General features: G+C 45.2%; 1 protein-coding gene across 1 annotated transcript; it reads right to left on the bottom strand.

Moving 5' to 3' along the window:
* Nucleotides 1-265: 265 nt before the first annotated feature.
* On the bottom strand, nucleotides 266-18,255 carry TM7SF3 (transmembrane 7 superfamily member 3). The gene is made up of 12 exons (XM_064420734.1): nucleotides 18,018-18,255; nucleotides 11,838-11,992; nucleotides 9,882-10,032; nucleotides 8,658-8,778; nucleotides 7,740-7,911; nucleotides 7,248-7,425; nucleotides 6,113-6,199; nucleotides 5,626-5,706; nucleotides 4,837-4,989; nucleotides 3,625-3,722; nucleotides 2,898-3,060; nucleotides 266-2,447 (listed from the first exon to the last, which is right to left on the bottom strand). Exons 1-12 carry the CDS (start codon nucleotides 18,085-18,087, stop codon nucleotides 2,185-2,187), a joined length of 1,692 nt encoding a protein of 563 aa, XP_064276804.1. The 5' UTR covers nucleotides 18,088-18,255; the 3' UTR covers nucleotides 266-2,184.
* Between the last annotated feature and the right edge of the window lie 345 nt (nucleotides 18,256-18,600).

Here is an 18,600-nt window from a genome sequence, read left to right as displayed (position 1 = left end):
GGCAAGAAGGGGATGACAACCATTTCTTTGTTCTCCAGTGCCTCATCTGACAAAGGTCTCAAAAAGCCTCTCTGGACCAAGCACTTTCCTCAGTGGCTGCACAGAGCACATGCCACACTCTCAGCCTCTGGGTGTCACTGCAATGCCAGCCAAGCTCCCCCACCCTCAGCCCTTGGCCAGAAGAAATTTTTCAAAGCAAACTCTCCATACAAGATCAAAGGCAGAGGCTAAACTGTAAAAGCATCATTGAATTCAAAGAGACCCCTTTAGTTTCAATATTTTTTGAAAAGACATCTTTATTATAAAAGATATAGAAAATTAAACTTGTTTCTTGCACAATGTTAATCACAGCAGTTATAAAAACTCACCAAGGTAAACATGTTTAGGAGCATTTCTATACCACAGAAGGGTTTGCTGCCTGCCACGACACATGGCAGAGACATGCTCAGGATGAGTGCAAGGAGGACGGGCAGAGACCGAGGGAAGAGCTCCTTGTTTACCCCATGTGCCACATAACAGCACAGGGAAATCAGACCCAAACCGCAGGATTTCAGCCTTGCTTTGTTGTTAGAGGCAGATGGTCCAGCTCCAAGCAAGGATGGGATTTGTCTCTAAACATCAGAAGGATTCAGTCATCTCAGACACTGTCTTTGAGCTCTCACTCCTTAAAGAAAGCCATTTCAAAGTCATTCATTCCTGTCTATGCAAGAGTGTTTTAACTTCTAACAAAACTCCCAGAAAAAGTTATTTTGCCAGTTTCCTCAGAAAGAGCTGTTTTCTACAGATTTCCTACCACAAATTTAAAGGGGGGGCTGACAGCTTAAGCTTCCACCCCTGGGGAAGTCCCTCGTGGAGGCTCCATGCAGGCACCTGAGCAGCCATTCACCTCACACAGACAGGACTGTGCACTTGGCTGCCCTCACTGAAGGTTGACACAGGGAGAAGGAGGAAGAGTCACCATAACCCTGTGTCAAGGTACAGCATGTGAGACATGAGTCACCCTTCAGTGCATGACAGACCCCCACTGGACACCAAGACAAGAGAGAAGCTCAGGTAAAACACCATCAGGTCTTTTTGGGATGAGCCAAAAACACATTGCTCTAGCTGCCATTTTGAAAATGGCTCTTGGGATTTTTTTTTGAGGAAGAGCATAAAGCCACCACATTAAACTGGTCCCTCATCTGTTTTTATACTACATTCTGCTTTGGGCAGATGCAATTCAAATAGGTAAGGAACACAGTCAGCAAGGTTCCTGGTCAGTATCTTGCTAGCTGAATGCTGTTTTCACCCCTTAAAGGCAAAATTAAAAGATGATTAAAAATAAATAATTAGTGTTTCAGCCAATTCCAGGGGGAAACAAATAGCAATTGGCTACAAGGAGCTCATTTACAAAAGTTCTTTCATGACAGCACCATCAAAAAAGATACTATTCCAGAGCAGAAAGAAGACACAGGCTGTTCAGAAAGCAAACAGGAGACAAATCTCTTGTGTTCTCTTAGCAGCCATCTCTGCACAGAGACCAGATGACTTGCTACAAAGCCACCCAAAAGCAAAGGAAAAAGTCTCAGATCAGTCCCTGTTCCCAAGCCCTACAGTGCACACGTACAACAGTTAACTCGGTGCAGTTTCAATTCAAGTCACTCAGTTTGGCTTGCAAGGTTTAGTAACACTTCTTGGAAACCAGTGTCTGCAGCCACACATTTTGTACCTGTTAGAAGGAGATGCTCAGTTCCTGCTGGAAGAACTCCTTGTATGTCCAGTACCTGTCCCTCCCCTCACAGCTGGACAGGCTGTCTACCCTTGGGAGCAAGTTGGGCACTGCCTCAGAAGACATTTCTACGTGCAAGGAACAATCAGCAGGTTGCTTTCCAAGGCCTGTTTGATATTCCACATACCTAAACAGCAAAGTAGACCCCACAGGATCAATGCCTGTCCTTGGCTATAAGTACAGGATTCTGCAGCTGGACACAAGCAGGTTGCAGCAGGCAGAGTGTGCCACAGAAGAGTCACAAACAGTACGTAGTGTACTGGATAGTGAACTGCTCTGTCAAGCTGGCCAAGCAGCAATCTCTTATTCAGCAGGACAAATTAGCAGTGGTAAATCCTGCACCGCTGGCTGGTTGCTGGTAATCATCTCACCATTCCCAGATCCTCCCTCTCCATTCCCACCTGTTATTTGGCAAGTTACAGAAGCAGTGGAGTTCTCTCCCCAGCTGGTTGGTCTTTCTGGAAGAACTCTTTGATATGCAGCAACTTGTTGTGGATCCTCTCTCTCAGGGGAGGGATATGATGGCTGGGGTCTAAGACATTGGTGCTTCTACGCTCTCTTTCCCTCTTCCAGCTGAGATAGGGATGTGGTGGGAAGGGCACCTCACTCCTCTCCCGGCGGAGCTGCACAGTGACCCCGCTGAGGCCCAGCATTGCCCACACTGACAGGATGATGAAGTCTGGAAAAACAGAAATAGATTCCTGTAGCAAAGCAAAACATTCCTTGCTTTCCCAAGCACAAACACTGAACTAGTTTTGTGACAGATGGGAATGAAGTATCCTCACATGCCCAGAGTGACTCCATGTGGAGGCCAGGACACACAGTCATTTGGGAAGAGTCTCTTCACTGTATTAGGCCTTTGACTGCCCACTCCTCAGCAAGCTGCCAGCACAAGTCTGAGCAGCACTTTTCACAAGGGCCTTTGTCATAACACCTGCAGGAAGGTTCCTGCCTTTGAGTCTACTCAGAACTGCTTTTGAAGGACTAAAATTTCTCATGTGGATGTTAAATCTCACACTGTACTGTGTTCTCCTTCCATCCCCTTCCTGCCCTCACTCTACTGTTTACAACAGAACCAAAGAGGCAGTGATTCCTCCTTAAAAGGAGAATAAGTCTCAGGAGGACTCACCATTCCTTTGAAAAGGCACATTGGTGTAAGCTCTGCTGAAATAATTGTTGAGGACCCTTCTGAGCAGGTCTAAGGTGATGTAAGCAAGGCTTGTGTAGACATAACAAGCAATGGCCAGGACCACCGTGTAAGAGCCCACTATTCCAGAAGCCAAGATATTCAGCTAGACGGGGAGAAAAACCACAGCTTTAGGAGACTGATGAACACTCTTTATTCCCCACCTCCCTAAGACAGTACACTCATAGAATGATGGAATGACCTGGATTGAAAAGGACCTGAAAGCCTATCCAGTTCCAACCCCCTGTCATGGAGGCACCTTCCACTGCCCCAGGTTGCTCCAACCCCTGTCCAATCTGGCCTTGGACACTGCCTGGGATGGGGCAGCTATGGCTTCTCTGGACTGGACAAGTATTTTGTAAGTTTTATCAGCTCTTCTGTGATAAATCAGCTGCACACACCTATTATCCATCTAAGCTGATAAGATAGCACAAGTCAATTAAATGCTGGTTTCAGTGGATGCTGTGTGCAAAATAAGTTATTTCTTTGCTTCTGGACCATTTAGCACAAGTGGGGTTAAACAGGAACTGGCTGCAACTGGCCCTGTGCAGAGCTTCACAAAGCTGTGCTAAGTTTTCTGTACCTATTCCATGGGACAACATTTTGCATTAAGAAGTCTGATCCGCCCCTTCTCCCTCCCTCCTTCTGAGGTGACAGCAGAGTTACTTACAATTCTTGGGCAGCCAACAAAAAGCACTGGAATCATCAAGGCTACACAAGTAAAGGTCACCCAGAACACCACATCATCACGGAAGACCCTGTAGTCTCCTGCCAAGACACCACATTCAGCAGTGTGGGAAACATTTCCTTTTTTGAAGTGTTTGGGGGTCAGCTTTTTCCCCCCAAAATTCTGTACATTCAGAAATACCTGGAGTACACTGTTGAAAAGCCCAGCTTTTGAGCTAAAATCCTGACTGTTTAAGATGCATTGGAACAGTTAATGAAGAACAGAAAAACTGTCCTAGTTGAGCCCAAGTCCTGTACTCTGTGCTGGAACAGCAGATCTTGTCCATGGAACAATGATTTTTGACAAGGTACACGTTCCTCACCTCATAAGAATTAAAAGTACCAGAGTACTGCTGCCCAATAAGAAGCTGTTTTGTTGCCTCTGTGGGTTTCCAAACTAAAAATCTGCATCAGACTCCAGAGTATGGTGCAAATGTAGCCATCACCACACCACTAGGCAGCAAATTCTTCTTGGCTTTAGGAAAATTAAATCACTCAAACCCTTCTTTGCTTCCCCTGCCTTCTAAGGCCTGTGGATTCACCAGAGGGGATAAGCTGACCTCCAGCTGAGTCACGGTTCCACTTTAATGAAGAGCAACCAGGGACTGCATGGATTACCACAGAATCATGGCTTAAGTCAAATACAGATGACTGGAGAATAAAAACCTGTCCCACCAAAGGACTTCAAAAAGAGAAGTTTTGAGACTGAAAATTACAATAGCTGATGCTCTGATGTCCCAGAGGGACTCCAGCTCAGCAGGCTTATTGGCTTTTAAGCAATTTGTCTAAGGCCTTTATGCCTGAAGCCTTCAAATTAGACTGTAGATTTTCTACTGGGATTTGTTCTGGACAGAGAACAAGAGAACAAGTGCATGCCTGGAGCAGAGCTGGTGTTACAGACATAGCACACAGTTTAAGTAGGAAGAATCACCAAGTTCTCTGCAAAACAATCAGTACCCTTTTCCCCAAGTACTTTCAATTACAACACAGCTGAAGAAGCTTTCAGGTACATCTCTATTCCTCCCAGCACTGGAAAGGGAACATTAAACATCCCAATAAGATAAACCAGAGAGTGCCATTCACTCTTGAGCCTTGCAGTGTGCCTGCAGCACTGCAGGAACACAGCACTCACCAAGCACATGATTACAGTGCTTACCTAGGGGAGTAAAGAAGAGTGTTGATGAGAAGAGAAATCCCAACACAAGTCCAATAACAAACATGCTGAGCAGGACAGAGCCAAATCTCCACCAGCTCACAACCAAGAGCAGGCCTCCAATGATTCCAGCAACTGCTGTCAAAATAAGACGTACTGAAAGAGAGACGAGAAAATTCCAGCACTCTGGAAACTTCAGTTCATGCAGTAACATGTTCAGCAGCTTTATTTACATGCATGTTTGGCTTTTTTCAGTGAGTTTGCATGAGGTAAAAAAAGTATCAGAATGTGCTTCATGCACTTCACTCAGATGCCAGCCTGCAGCTGGGGATGCACTGCTGAAAGGTGGGGGTGGTGGGGCTGGAATGCTACTGCACATGTATCAAAAAAATGAATTCTATGAGGTAGGACAGACAGGAAGAACTAATTTTGTCTGGTCTGACAAGCTGGGCACAAACCACCTACTTCTATTTCACAGATGAAACCTACATTTGATCTGAAACAGAGGTCCATGCATTGTGAAAGCAGGAAAAAAGTATGTTGCAAACTTCCACAGTTTCCATGGATAGATACTGAAATTAAATCCAGTCTGAAATTAATTCTACATCACTGTGATGCTGGAATGAGCACTTGTTCCGTTGCATTTTCAGCTATTATGGCAATCAGAGCTCAAGCACCCAGGCAACACCTTGCTATCCTTCCTGTGGCTGGCCAGCAGCACAACTGTTGTACCTGAAAGGTTCCTAACAAGAGCTTGGGAAGAGCACAGGATATCCTGACACATCTACTCACCGTCATAACTAAGGCCAGTTATCCTGGTAATGAACACAAAGAAGACGAATGCTGTGACAATGAAGCCCATGAAGAATAAGTCTAGAGAAGAAGGAAAAAGTATTTAACAAGCTTCATACACAGGCCACTTCAGTGGATCTTCAGGCATCTTCATATTACAAGAAAGGAACGTAGCTGCTCACATAAGGCGAGCCAGACAACATTTTGGTCTCAACAGGGGTGTCCTCAAGCAATACAAATAGTCCAAAATTACATATTTATAGCTATATTGCCCAGCATGCACCCTGGTTCTAGGTTTCTATTCTTTGCATCCCAAAAACTTCCTGCTCTGAGCTTAAAGGCTCAGAGCCCATAAAAGCAAAGCAGTAGACCAAACTGGCACAGCATCACTATCAAGTGAATCTTGGTAATAATACCATCATTCTAAGTTACACAGAGTAACATTTATGAAGTTCCAACCAGATTTATGAGATTAAATATTCAGTACCTGTTTTCCAGAATCTGTGTCCAAAAAAGCAGGTGAAAAGACCAAGAACAGCAAAAGCAGTGAAGAATACTTTGGTAGAGAGTTTACCTACAAGAAGAAAGGTAGGTTTAGTAGAGCATTCCACCTAGTAGTCCCAACAAAGAGATTAAGGTATGGTCAGGTTGCTGTCACAAACTTTACTGACAACTTGAGAGCTGCCGCTCTGTCAGATCTACAGTGCCTGAACTAACAGTTGACTTGGTAAGATCTCCAACAGAACATTGAAATAGTTTCAGACTGATTAAGAAATGAAGAGCTTCCTCCTTATTCAAGAGAAGTTTCTGTAAGTAGATGTAACTAGTTTATAATACAGATATAAATTTGCCAGAAAAGTCTCTGTTCAGGTTTAAAAAAACAGACATCCAGTCATCTATAAATATCAATGCTATGGGAGTAGTGACCCAGGCAGCAGCTACAGGCTTAATCACTGCACCATTTGTCTCCCTCTGATACATTTGCCATGCAACAAAAATGATCATCAGCATCCCATTTTAGCTCACCTCTGTCTTCTATACAAATTTCTTACCTATATTTAAGCTATTTGCAGAAGTAAACTGTTTTCCATGTGCTCTGAATTAGAGAAGTTTAGCCTAGATAATTTGTCTCACGTTGTCATAGGACAACACTAAGTTTGACAACAGTCACTTGTGTCACAGTATGTAAAAAAATAATGAGAACAAATCTTACTTTATGAACCAAATTCTACCAATTACTTGTGTCCCTACTGCATTCAAAATGGCAGTGGCAGCTTTGCTGTTTCTGCACAAATTCCATCATTATACTGCTTTGTACAATGCAGTATGACTTGGTAGTCACTCTACTACTGCTGACATTATCTTCATTCTTATTTTAGATGACTGCCTCCTTTCAAATACCTGCAGAATTCCTGTTAGCACCAGCACCGTTAGAAAAATCTGGTTGGAGCCTAATCTAGTCTGTGTTTTATTACCTCAGCTTCACATCCAGCATCTGCAGTCCTACAAATTATTTGAAATTTCTCCTGCACACATTGGAAAAAGAATCTTAAAGCACATTTGTCATGTTGGAGCACAAGGAGAGGAGAGGAGTTGGCAAGGACATACAATTCCCAACTTACTGAGGGAAGAGCAGTTATCCACCAGGTCAGCAAAACTACAGGCATATGTATGCACAGGTATGTATGCAGCAGAACTGTTCCAAAGAGGGTCCCACACTATGACATTGTAGATCACACCTTGCCCAGGAAGTGAGGAGAAGTACACATTGGTCTTGTCATCAGCTGTCAGCGTAAGCATCTGGAAAAATAAATATGTGTGTTAAAGGCTCACAGGATAGAACCCTTCCCTCCAGCACTACTGTGTTTTCTGACAGGAGGGAAGATTCTCCCACTCCTGTTTTTCTTCTCCCTGCCTGAGGGAGGGCACAGTTCAGGTTCCCTACCAGCCTACTGACCCAGGTCTGGCTTCTGAGGCAGGCAAGGCTGCCATTCCACTCCCCAGCAGGACAAGGGAGCTTGCTCACATCTCCCCTCCAGGAGGATAAGCACAGGGGAGGAGAAAACAAGAGAGCCCCACTGCCACATGTCCGGCACCCACTGCTGCGGGCTCACCTTGATGCCATTGGCTTTGACACTCTGCACCCCAGACATTTTCCGTATGTGGCTCATGAGCACCATCTCAGACAGGTCATTCTCAGGCAGGAAGTACTGGTACACATCGTAGCGCAGCCGCCACCGGGAGCTCTGACCAGTCCCTGAATCACAGGAGGGGGGGTTTGCTCCTCTGCAATGAAAAACACATCAGCTACAAGGCACCAGACCTTAATATTAGTTTTCAGCAGTTACCTGTCCACAGGGTTTGCCTCTACTCTTTAGAGGTGCACACCAGCAGCTAACTCAAAGCTGGACTGTATTTGTGAGCACAGGACACAGCAGCATCACACAGAACCACCCTGGCACAGGTGGTGGCTATGCTGGTACCTGTCTTTACACTTACAGAGGCTTCCTATGAATTGCCATAACAAGAATTCCAGGAAGCCACAACAGCAAAAGACTCAACATTACTATTCGTCTTTCCATGCAGTTCTGAAGTCTTCCCCATTCCCTGCCTATCACTTGTGACACCAGGCAGCATTCAGGAAGTAACACCTTTTAACTTGAAATCTCAAGTTAAACAAAACTCTTATCATTATCATGCTTTAGTACTAGGAAAGAAATAAAACTGGCTGTAACATACAATTGCTTCTCAAACAAATTAAGCTGTTACAGGGAATGGAAAGATTCAGTATTTACTGATTGCTTACATTTCTGAAGTTGCCTAACCTCCCCCACAAGATGTAACTCTCAAATGTAACTCTCAACCTTTATCTCCCTCATGCAGTACCTCTTCTCCATTTACATTTGTTGCAGTGAACAAGATTCCTGCCAGCAGCTGGATGGTTCAGCTGTTACAGCAGGGTTTTTATTTTAGCCTTTTGGCCAAACACAGGACAGAAGATCTTGCTCAGTGCACTGAAGTTCTCCACACACCTGGTATATCCCAAGTTTGCAGGGGCAAACTTGATGTTTATATCAACCAATGTGTAGTCCACGTAAATATTTGGATCCACTTCCAAGTCAAATTCTAGATTGCAGCCCCCAGGAATAGGATCTAGAACACAGAGAACATAACTGCAGTTACACGCTTGCAAGCACAATCTACTTGCTGAGCACAGAAAATCATCAGGTTCTGGCCCTGTAGGCAGCAGAAGGGTTTCACTGCAGCATGTGACAGGTCCCTACACATGGGGGACTCCAGTGACTGAAGTGTTGGAATGGAAGCTCCTGCCAGGTCCTGCACATGGCTCAGGGCAATCCCAAGCACAAACACCGGCTGGGTGGGGAATGGATTGAGTGCAGCCCTGAGGAGAAGCACTTGGGGGTGTTGGCTGATGAGAAGCTTGACATGCCCCAGCAACATGTGCTCACAGCCCAGACAGACACCAACATCCTGCATGCAAAGAGGAGTAGGCAGCAGGGCCAGGCAGGGGGGATCTCCCCTCAACTCTGCTTTGGCAAGACCCGAGCCCAACACAAGAAGGATGTGGACCTCCTAGAGTTAGTCCAAAGGAGGACCATGAAGACGAGCCGAGGGATGGAGCACCTCTCCTATGAGCAAAAGTTCAGAGAAGGGGTTGTTCAGACTGGAAAAGGCTTTGGGGAGACCTTTCCAGCAGCCTTCCGATAACTGATGGGAGCCTACAAGAAAGCTGGAGAGGGAATTTTTACAAGGGCCTAGGGATGACAGGACAAGGGGTAATGGCTTTAAGCTGAAGGAGATAGATGTAGATTGGATATTGATGCTTGGGTTTTAATATTTTTCAGATCCTGTGCTGCCTAGGTGTGTAGCTCTGAGCTTCATATTAGGCTGGATGGGGCCCTGAGCAACCTGGGGTAGTGGAAGGTGTCCCTGCCCATGGCAGAGAGGGGTGGAACTGGATGATCTTTATGGTCCACTTCCAATCAAAACAGATCAGTGATTCCATAATCACATGCACAGCAGTTTTCTATTCTAAGGCTTAAGTCATGGCAAGACCATACAGGACATTCTATACACAACTCACAATTCAGCAGTGACAATAAAAACATTTTTCAGCCCATTTCAAAAGAATTTCTGGTATTTCCATCAGATTTCCACCATGTAAGACAGAAATGTCAACACTTCATTCCACAGATGACTTGCCTGAGCAGAGCTGGCATGCCCTGAGCACGTACCTTTCTCCATGTAGGGAATGGAGATGGCGGTGCTGAGCACCTGGCCAGCACCCAGGGCGCGCAGGTACCACGTGCACACGGTCTGCTCAGGCCGAAGGATAGACACCAGCCCTTTATCCACCCCAATTCCTGAGCTGTTCACCAATGGAGTCTGCACAGAAACAAATTATAGAAACAAGTAGTTCTTCTTGAGAAGATTTCTACCAGTTTGATAATATTCCTGTATTTTGATAATATCACAGGAGGCTATTCCTGCCACAAACCTGCCAGACACACACATCAGTGCCAGTTACAACAGATCAGGCTCTGCCCAAAATGTATTTGTGCTTGTAATTGTCCACTCTAGTGTAGTGCCTTGCACTTGGCCTTGCTGAACTATATGAGGTCTGCCCACCTCTCAGCCTGTCAAGGTCCCTCTGGATGACATCCCTAGCTGGTGAGAAAAGGGAGCTCTGACACCACACACTGCCTGGTTCAGGCTCAAAAAACCCAAGTGAGAAGTGTGGGACTACTAAAGAGCTGATAATTACAAGCAAGTTGCAGCAAAATCTAGCTAGTAGATCTGGCAATGTATTGACTAGAAAAAATACAAAAGGACTGGAATATGCCTGACAAAATGTTGTGAGATGGCAGCAAGGAAGTGTTCTGGCAACCAGCATACAGAAGCACCTTCCTATCTCCACCAGAATGGACATGACTGTATGACAGCTGCCTTAACACTAGCAATGGCAGATGTTTTTGGGGCCAGGCCAGCTACTGACCCAATCCCCAGCACCACCATCCCCTCCATTACCAGAGCTCTTGAGAAAAGATAAGCAGCAATGACAATATCACAATTTCACAGCTGGAACAACCAGTTGACCTGCAGCCACATTTTCAGCATGGAAAGTGCCTTTGGCCAAGGCAGCCACAGTTACCCAAGGTAAAGCTGCAAGGAAACACATTGAACCTGAAAGACTTTTAAGGTCTGGCTCAACTTCATGTTTCTAGAGGCAGGCCAGCTGCATTTATGCATCACTGCCCTTGGCCTGATAAGGCCCATGAATGCAAAGAGGATCTGAACTGGCAGCAGAGGATTCTACCAATGGCAAGCAAAGGCTGAACAGTTGTAACAGTAATGTTTCAGCCCTGCAATCCTGGCTGTTTCACCAGTACAAGGATGGCTGAGCTGGGTGACTTGTGTTCCAGGTCATTCATCTTCTAAGCTTCCCAGGATACTTCTTGGCACTCAGTATATTCTGATTTCAAAGATGCTGGTGGAGAAAGGGGAACTGGATTGCAGGTGTCAGATCTCCATCTACCACCTTCAGCTTAGTCCATGTTCTGTTCAAATACCACTGAGACCCTCCCAGCACAACAACAAAAATCAGTATTTTACTGACTCATTTTGTCTCATCATTACTGGGATGCAGGGTACAGCAGCAGGAATGCTTTTATTGCTGTCTAGAAGTAGCAGCTTTCACTGGAGTACGTGGAAGAATTTCTCCATGCGTTATGAAAGGAGGATTAGATTCAGGACAAGGAGCTGGGATAACAACACATCTTAGCTGCAGTGGTTAAATCCAAGCCATGGGAACAGCAGACAACTAAACATCCCAAAGTGATCATGTATGGAGCATCTGGCAAACACTTACACAGATCTGGTTTTAATGTGACAAGCTGATGAATAACAGTCAGTAGAGCCATATGACAAAAAGCACCACTTCCACCAAATAAAGAGCCTTGAAACATTTTCAAGCCAGCTCTGACATTCCTTCGGCATTCAGTCTTTCAAAATAGCAGCTATGACATATAAGTACAAGAAAGGATTTCTGAAGCTACAGTAACATTGTCTAAAAGCCAAGCAGGTAAAAGACACTTCTTATTCATACAGCTTCAGTCCATTAGTCCTACATGTACCAGAGACAAGTCCTTTGTTGAAAGACAGGCAGCACTTAACAGAAGTGACACTCTTACCTTATCAAAGGATATCACCACATCACTCCGCTGGGCATGCACTTGCAAAATAACCACAGTCACATTGCTGGCGATGTTCCTGATTACAGCCTCCGCTGGATTGGTCTGGTTAAGTAGCACATTTCTGAATTTTCCCAAGGAGAGCTCAAGAAGACCTGCATTCCCCCAAAAAAAAAAAAAAAAAAAAAAAAAAAAAAAAAAAAAAAAAAAAAAAAGATACAGTGGGTTTTTTGGTCCAGAGGGAAGCAATTACCAGGGAAGCCTGCTGGAAGTTTCCAGTAGCTCAGTATTAATCAGCTGGGAGCAGAGTAAGATGTTGCTTTGTGTTGCTCTCATCCTGTGAGCTGTACCAAGCTTTCAGAGACTGCAGCACACAGAGCTGTACCTGCAGACACAGGCACAGCCAGGGTACCTGCCCTGCAGCCTGGCACTTACCTGAGCACAAGGACAGAGCTTCCTGCCAGCAGTAGGGATTTGATACAGCTCAGCCAACCACCCAGCTACACTCCAAAAAGTGAGTAAGAGAAGATACTGAGGACTGTCTGATCTTTGGCAAATACAGGCAGGTATATTTGTACCAGCCAGCCAACTTGCACAATATCCATCAGACTTTCCAGGTGAATTCCTACAAACCATGGGAACTGAAGTCAAGTTCCAGAAGACAGAGTCAAATCTGTAGTTTACATACATACATTTACTCACTACCAGTTATTCCACATTTTTCGCTGCCATACGGTTTTTAATCATTAGGACTGCTGCAACCCCATCTCTAGACCTAAAAATCTGACTAATTTTTCCTAGACACAACCTAGACCATTTCTTCTTACATAAGCATGAATGAGCATAACCCCATGATCCACTATTATTTTAATTTAAAGAGAACTACATGACCTAGGACATAAGATCTTTGAGAATCAGCTTTGGCTTGTCATTCAAGTCCTGCAAGCAAGCCTGGCTTCTCCCTGTGCTGCAGGGACAGGGGATGGCAAGGGAGGAAAGTGAAGCAGCCACACAGAAGCCACAAGATGCTCTTTGGTTGGTGGTTGCAGCCAGACTGCACAATGCCTTCCAGGCTTTTCCCTGAATTCCTCCGCCTGCCTCTGCACACAAACAGACCTAAAACTTATCAAGCCTGAACACACACACACTTCCTCAATGAAGTTGCCTCTGGTGGAAAGGGTTGATACTGCCAAGTTCCCTAACAAAGTCACCAGCAGCAGCATCCAAGGGATACTTGCTGATGACACTGGGAAGGTCCCATTCACAAGGAAGGTAAGTAAACAGTCCTCCCATTTCCCCGCTCAAACAAGACAGTTTACTTACATGAAACTATACCCAGTACTCTCTAACTGTTTTCCTGTTACTTTTCTCCTGCCAAGAACTGGCATCATTGGCCAGTTTCCTTGCCTTCTGATATGTTAACAGAGGGGAGCTGTTATGCCTCCTCCACTCCATATACAGTGAGGAAAGGAACTTCAACCCTTACATGCTCATTCCCAAAATTCAATTAATACCAGTACTGCATCACCAATAAAACCTTAGCTAAAAAAGCTAAAATAGGGGGTGTTCATAAACCACATGTGAGGAAAGAAAGATACTCCATTTTTCTGCTCCATTATCTGCAGTTTGTGTCAAGGTAGAAGCTTCTACACCAAATTTTCACACAGTAATGTAAAATTAAAGCTGGAAAAAAACTTTGTGTATCCTTCAGTTTCTGATTCTTCAGAGTCCCTTGAGCAGCATTCAGATACCCTCAGATCTTTCCTCATTAGCTCAAGTTCTACCACAAAAGCAAGTAGCAATATGAATGCTAAAGAAAAGCATTCAGAAGGCACAGACTATACATCTATACACTCAGAAATTTACAGTGAATGTTTACAATGCATGAAAAATATTTTTCTTTCATCTTTAAAAACTTGAGCAGAGCTTCCTGAACCACAAGACATTCACACTTAGATGTTCTTTTCAGAAAAAAGCTGAAACCATACACATTATCTGTGCGATCTACATCAAGGGAAAAAAGCTGCATTGCTCCACCTTGTTTCCCACCTCCACTCTGTATCCATATCCAGGGGCCTCTGGGTAAATAAGGACAGATTTGTCAGCAGGACACACAGCCACTACTTCAGTGTGATCATGAGACTCTAAATGTCAGAGGCACTCTCTCAAGTTTAATTAGCGTGGTGAATTAAGGTATGGTGTTCTATATTGCTCTACTGTTTGCATAACTGCTCCAAGAACAGCACATGTGACACACATTATCCCAAAGTCTGGGCAAAAGAGCAGAGACTCAGGGTGAAGAACATCTACACACATCAGCCAAATCTTGCTCAGCTTGCTATTCACAGGCTCCTTTCAACCACACTTCCAATCAGGCCTAGAAGAGGATAAACACTGCAGAGCAACAGGACCTTCTAAGAAGTTTTTGGAAGAGCAAATGCTCCACAGCCACACACAACAGCACCATTCCAGCCTTCTCCATCTCTGTCATTTGTCACTATTGGGGCACTGAGACAGAAAGGGAAGGTGGTGAGCAAGACTAATTGATTAAATTAACCAACTCACAATTTACCAGGCCTATTGCTATCACTAGTTCTCTGGTTCTAATACCAGACAAGTATTAGAGCACAGAGAGATCAGTCTTGTCAAACATCCTTTGAAGGTGGACACAGAGACCCCAATGACCACATAGTGCTGGCCACAGCGTGCAACCTTCTCCTTTGGACAAGCTTGATCTGCCCAGAGGTGGCCCACCAGACAGGTCTGCAGGACCAGCAGCACAGTTAACACCATCTCACAAGTGAGAGAATTGATCCAGCAAATCAGCAAGAGAAAGGAGCAAAATCCAGGCATCCCAACTTGTTTTATCGCTTCCAACAGTGAAGGTCTGGAAACACTCTAAGGTATCAGGCTATGCTCTCTTCCTTGCCCTGGAGGAAGTACTGTAACAGTCACTGCACATGAGAGTAATTTTGGGTTAGATACATGAGAGGAACCCAAACTATTACAGAGCTTATCAACTGAACAGATGCCGAAAGGAAGTCAGTATTGCTGAAACCATGCAGCAGCAGAGCAGACATGGAGCACTCAGCATGTAGTACTCCATAAACAGCACCAGAACTGGTAAACAGAGCAAACAGCCCATTCTGTCACCTCACACTACCTCTTCTCTCACATGAAGGTCAAGACCAGTAAAGACAGCAAAGAAATACAACCTCCTGGAACTCTGAGATCAAAAGTCCTTATTCCTAACTCTAAACAACAACACAAACAATTCCAGAGCCTCTGCACTTGTTATCCCTTCCCTGTGACACACAGTTTCCCCAACAGGCTACACCCAGTTTTAACTGTTTCCATTGTGCTGATTCAGTGCCAAGCTCTTGGCTGCTCTGATGCTTTGAATAAACCACATTTCCAGTTCAAATAGTGAAGTGTCACTCCCCACCACCACAGAGCAGTTAACCACACAGGATTCTTGAATACACCTAGCAGTCCAATTTCCAGTAAGAAACACATAAGAAACACATAACACTGAAGAAATAGCCCCTGCTGCCTATACAGACCAGTCTTCACCTGCAGAGCCATGCTCAAACATTATGTTTCCCTCAGAGAGGTTCTGTGCAGTCAGAGAAAACACATTTCTACTGGGTGCCAAGCACCTTGCAGTGGAGACGCAAAACAACCTGATGTAAGCAAACTCTAGGAGCTAAGAAGAACTTCCCAGTGCAGGGAGTACAACAACAAGGAGTCACATGAAGACATTTAATGATGTGCAAGCTCAGACTGACAACCAGTTTGAGAAAGAAAAACATTAGCATACAGTTACGTAACAGAATAAAGCCTGGAGCCATATCCTATCAGACCTGTAAGGCCATGCAGACCCAGATGATGAAAGTCTTGCTACAGGGTCTGTCTTTCTACTGAACCCCCCAAAAATACAGCATCTACCCAACTCCCAAAAGAAGCACGAACACTTCTGAACTTTGACTGTGTATTCATACCACGACTCATGTTTAGAACAGCTTGATGCTTAAAGCAGATGACATCACAGAATGTGGCTTGTCACCATCTGCACCATTCCCATCCCAGAGGACTATTCTGTTCACCAGGCTAGAGGTCTTTACAGCCTGAAAAGTGAGGGAAGAGTTTTGTGTGAACTTTTCATTCTAAAGTATCATCTCTGCATAGACTAAACAGATGGCACAAACAAGTTTCACCCAGATAAGCTCCCTTTACAAAAGCACCACTCAGCCCTGATTACACTATAAATTCACTTTAGTTTTTCTGAACAGCCTGGTTTGGATGTAGCAAACAAAGCCAGCTGAACTCCTCAGGAAGACAGAGCTCCCCGCAAGGCAACAAACACAATGTATAAAACACTTCTGCACAAAGACCAAGTTCGAGGAGCTGCAGCCCATCAGAAGCCCAGAGAGGTAACACAGGCCATCATGCAAAGATTTTACTAATCAGCACTTTTAAAATTAGGCAGGATCTTCAAGGATTAGGAGTTAGCACAGCCCACCCCTGCAAAGTGGGTGTCCACAACTGAATAACCACAAGACAATTTCAAAGCAGTGAACCATTAAGCAAGTGGCCTTGTTTAAAGGCCCTAATGATCAGCTAGATTCTGGTACACAACTACATAGCTTATTAGCTTTTCACAAGGGAAATACTTTCCCCCTCCACCCTCAATCATGCAAGGAAAAACAGCAACAGGTTCCTTCAAGGCAGAGCAGTTTGCTTAGTCTCATAGTTGCTTTGCCTTTTTACGTATTGTAAAAAAATTACTCAACACGTGATCCCATTTTGATCAAGTCCAGAAGACAAACTGCTTGTTAGCATCCTTTAAGTTATCTTAAGGACATTAAGGTCTAAGAACCCTGAGCTTTCATTCCCACACCTGCTTGTGACCATCAGGTGTCCAGACAAAGCTTTTAGATCCTGCAAGAAACAGGGAATACTTGGCTCTCCATTAGGATCTTGGGCATGTGACTTGGGCAGAGAGAAGCCTTCCACACCTGGGACTGGTTCCAAATGCTGTCCTGCAGCCCTGCAAAGTATCCCAAGAGTCTCCTTTGGGACAATTAAGCTTCATTCATTCAAGGCCAGGTTGGGTGGGGCATTGAGCAACCTGGTCTAGTGGAAGGTATCCATGCCTGTGGCAGGGGGGTTGAAATGAGATGAGCTTTAAGGTCCCAAATAATTCTATGAGTCTGTGGTTAGAAGCAAGTATAAAAATAAAGCAAAACTAAGAGGAGGAGGCTTACATCAGCCCTGATCCAAAGGACTGATTCTTATCTCTGAGAGGAAGTTTTATTTTTTCCTTTATTTGAACAGATAAGAATTTAACCAGAAAAAAAGAAAAAAAAGTGACTGTAAATCTTGCCAAACTGTACTTATTATTACACACTTAACTCTGGACTCCTATTTTAGTCACATGCAAGAACACAGGGAAATTACAAAAAAAGCCCATGCCAAATAAAGTCAGATTACATCAGTACAGACAAAAAAGTTTTTGAATCAAGCTGCAAATTCTTGGTTTTGCTCCTTAGTTTTATAGTAACAGTGGTTTTCAACTCACCATCCATTAGGGTGGTGAGAACCCATGCACACCTGTACGTGGTCGGGGGTTAAAAACCAAGTAAACAAAACCAAACCTCCTTTTAACCATGTTCCCTTTGTCATGTAAACTCATGTTCATAGGTAGCGAATGCCACCTTCTTTCTGTTCGGGGAATACAGCCCTACACCAGCCGCATCAGCTGTACCGCACCCCTGCAGCTAAAACGATTCCGAATTATCCATGAAACAGTTAAAATTATGGCATTCATAGCAATTAAGATGTTAAAAAAATAAAAGAAAAAAAAGCGGATAGGGAGGGAAAGGGTGGGGGCGGGGGGAAGGGTGGTTCTCCTTGTCCGCATGAAAGATTAAGATAACCACGAATCGCTTCTACAGCGCCGCAGGCAGCTTTGCTCCGCACTCCTGTTCATCCCTCCAGACAGCAGCAGGTCGCCCATCGGAGACACCCCAAAAGGCTCTGCAGGCACAGCAAGCCCCTACCGCTGGACATGACCCCGGGCACAGCCCCGCAGTTCCCGGTACGAGTCGGGCTCCTGCGGCCGCTTAATGGCGGCCACAGCCCCACGCGTCCCCCCGCTCCAGCTCACACCGCCCTCACCTGAGGCTCCGCCATGGCGCAGGACACCGATGAGCAGCAGGAGCAGCGCAGAGCGAGACGAGACCCACATGGCACGGCGGAGGGACCGTGGAAAGGGAGCTGAGGCCGGAGACCAGCCGGGCAGCAGGGGCGGGGCTGGGGGCGGCCTGCAGGCGGGACCCGCCCGGCTGGAGCCGCTCCCGCCCCACTCCAGCACCTGTGGGAGGGCCGTGCCGGAAGGGCAGTGGGAGTGCAGAGAGGAAGCACTTGGACGCGGTAACAGCTGCGAACTCCTAAAAATGCACGGTGGGGTTCGGATCGGTAGTTTGGGACTTGGGGTTTAACTTTGGAGCGTGAAGAGTCCTCTCCTCCCATCTTATGTGCGCGGGCAAACAAAATCCTCACCCAGCCCTGCCGTCGGGAAAACACTTTGGGCGGATTATTTGTATTATTGCTGCACCCGCAGCATCAGTGACAAGGCTATAGAGTGGTTATTTCTAAAGGCATGTTGTGACAGGATAACAGAAATGGCTTCAAACTGAGGTTTAGTTTGGATATTAGAAAAAATTCTTCCCTGTGAGGGTGGCGAGGCCCTGGCACAGGG

This window comes from Passer domesticus, chromosome 5 (assembly GCF_036417665.1).
Source record: "Passer domesticus isolate bPasDom1 chromosome 5, bPasDom1.hap1, whole genome shotgun sequence".
Taxonomy (NCBI): Eukaryota; Metazoa; Chordata; class Aves; order Passeriformes; family Passeridae; genus Passer; species Passer domesticus.
The sequence above is the reverse complement of the archived record's forward strand: the minus strand, read 5'-3'. Positions and strand labels throughout refer to the sequence as shown.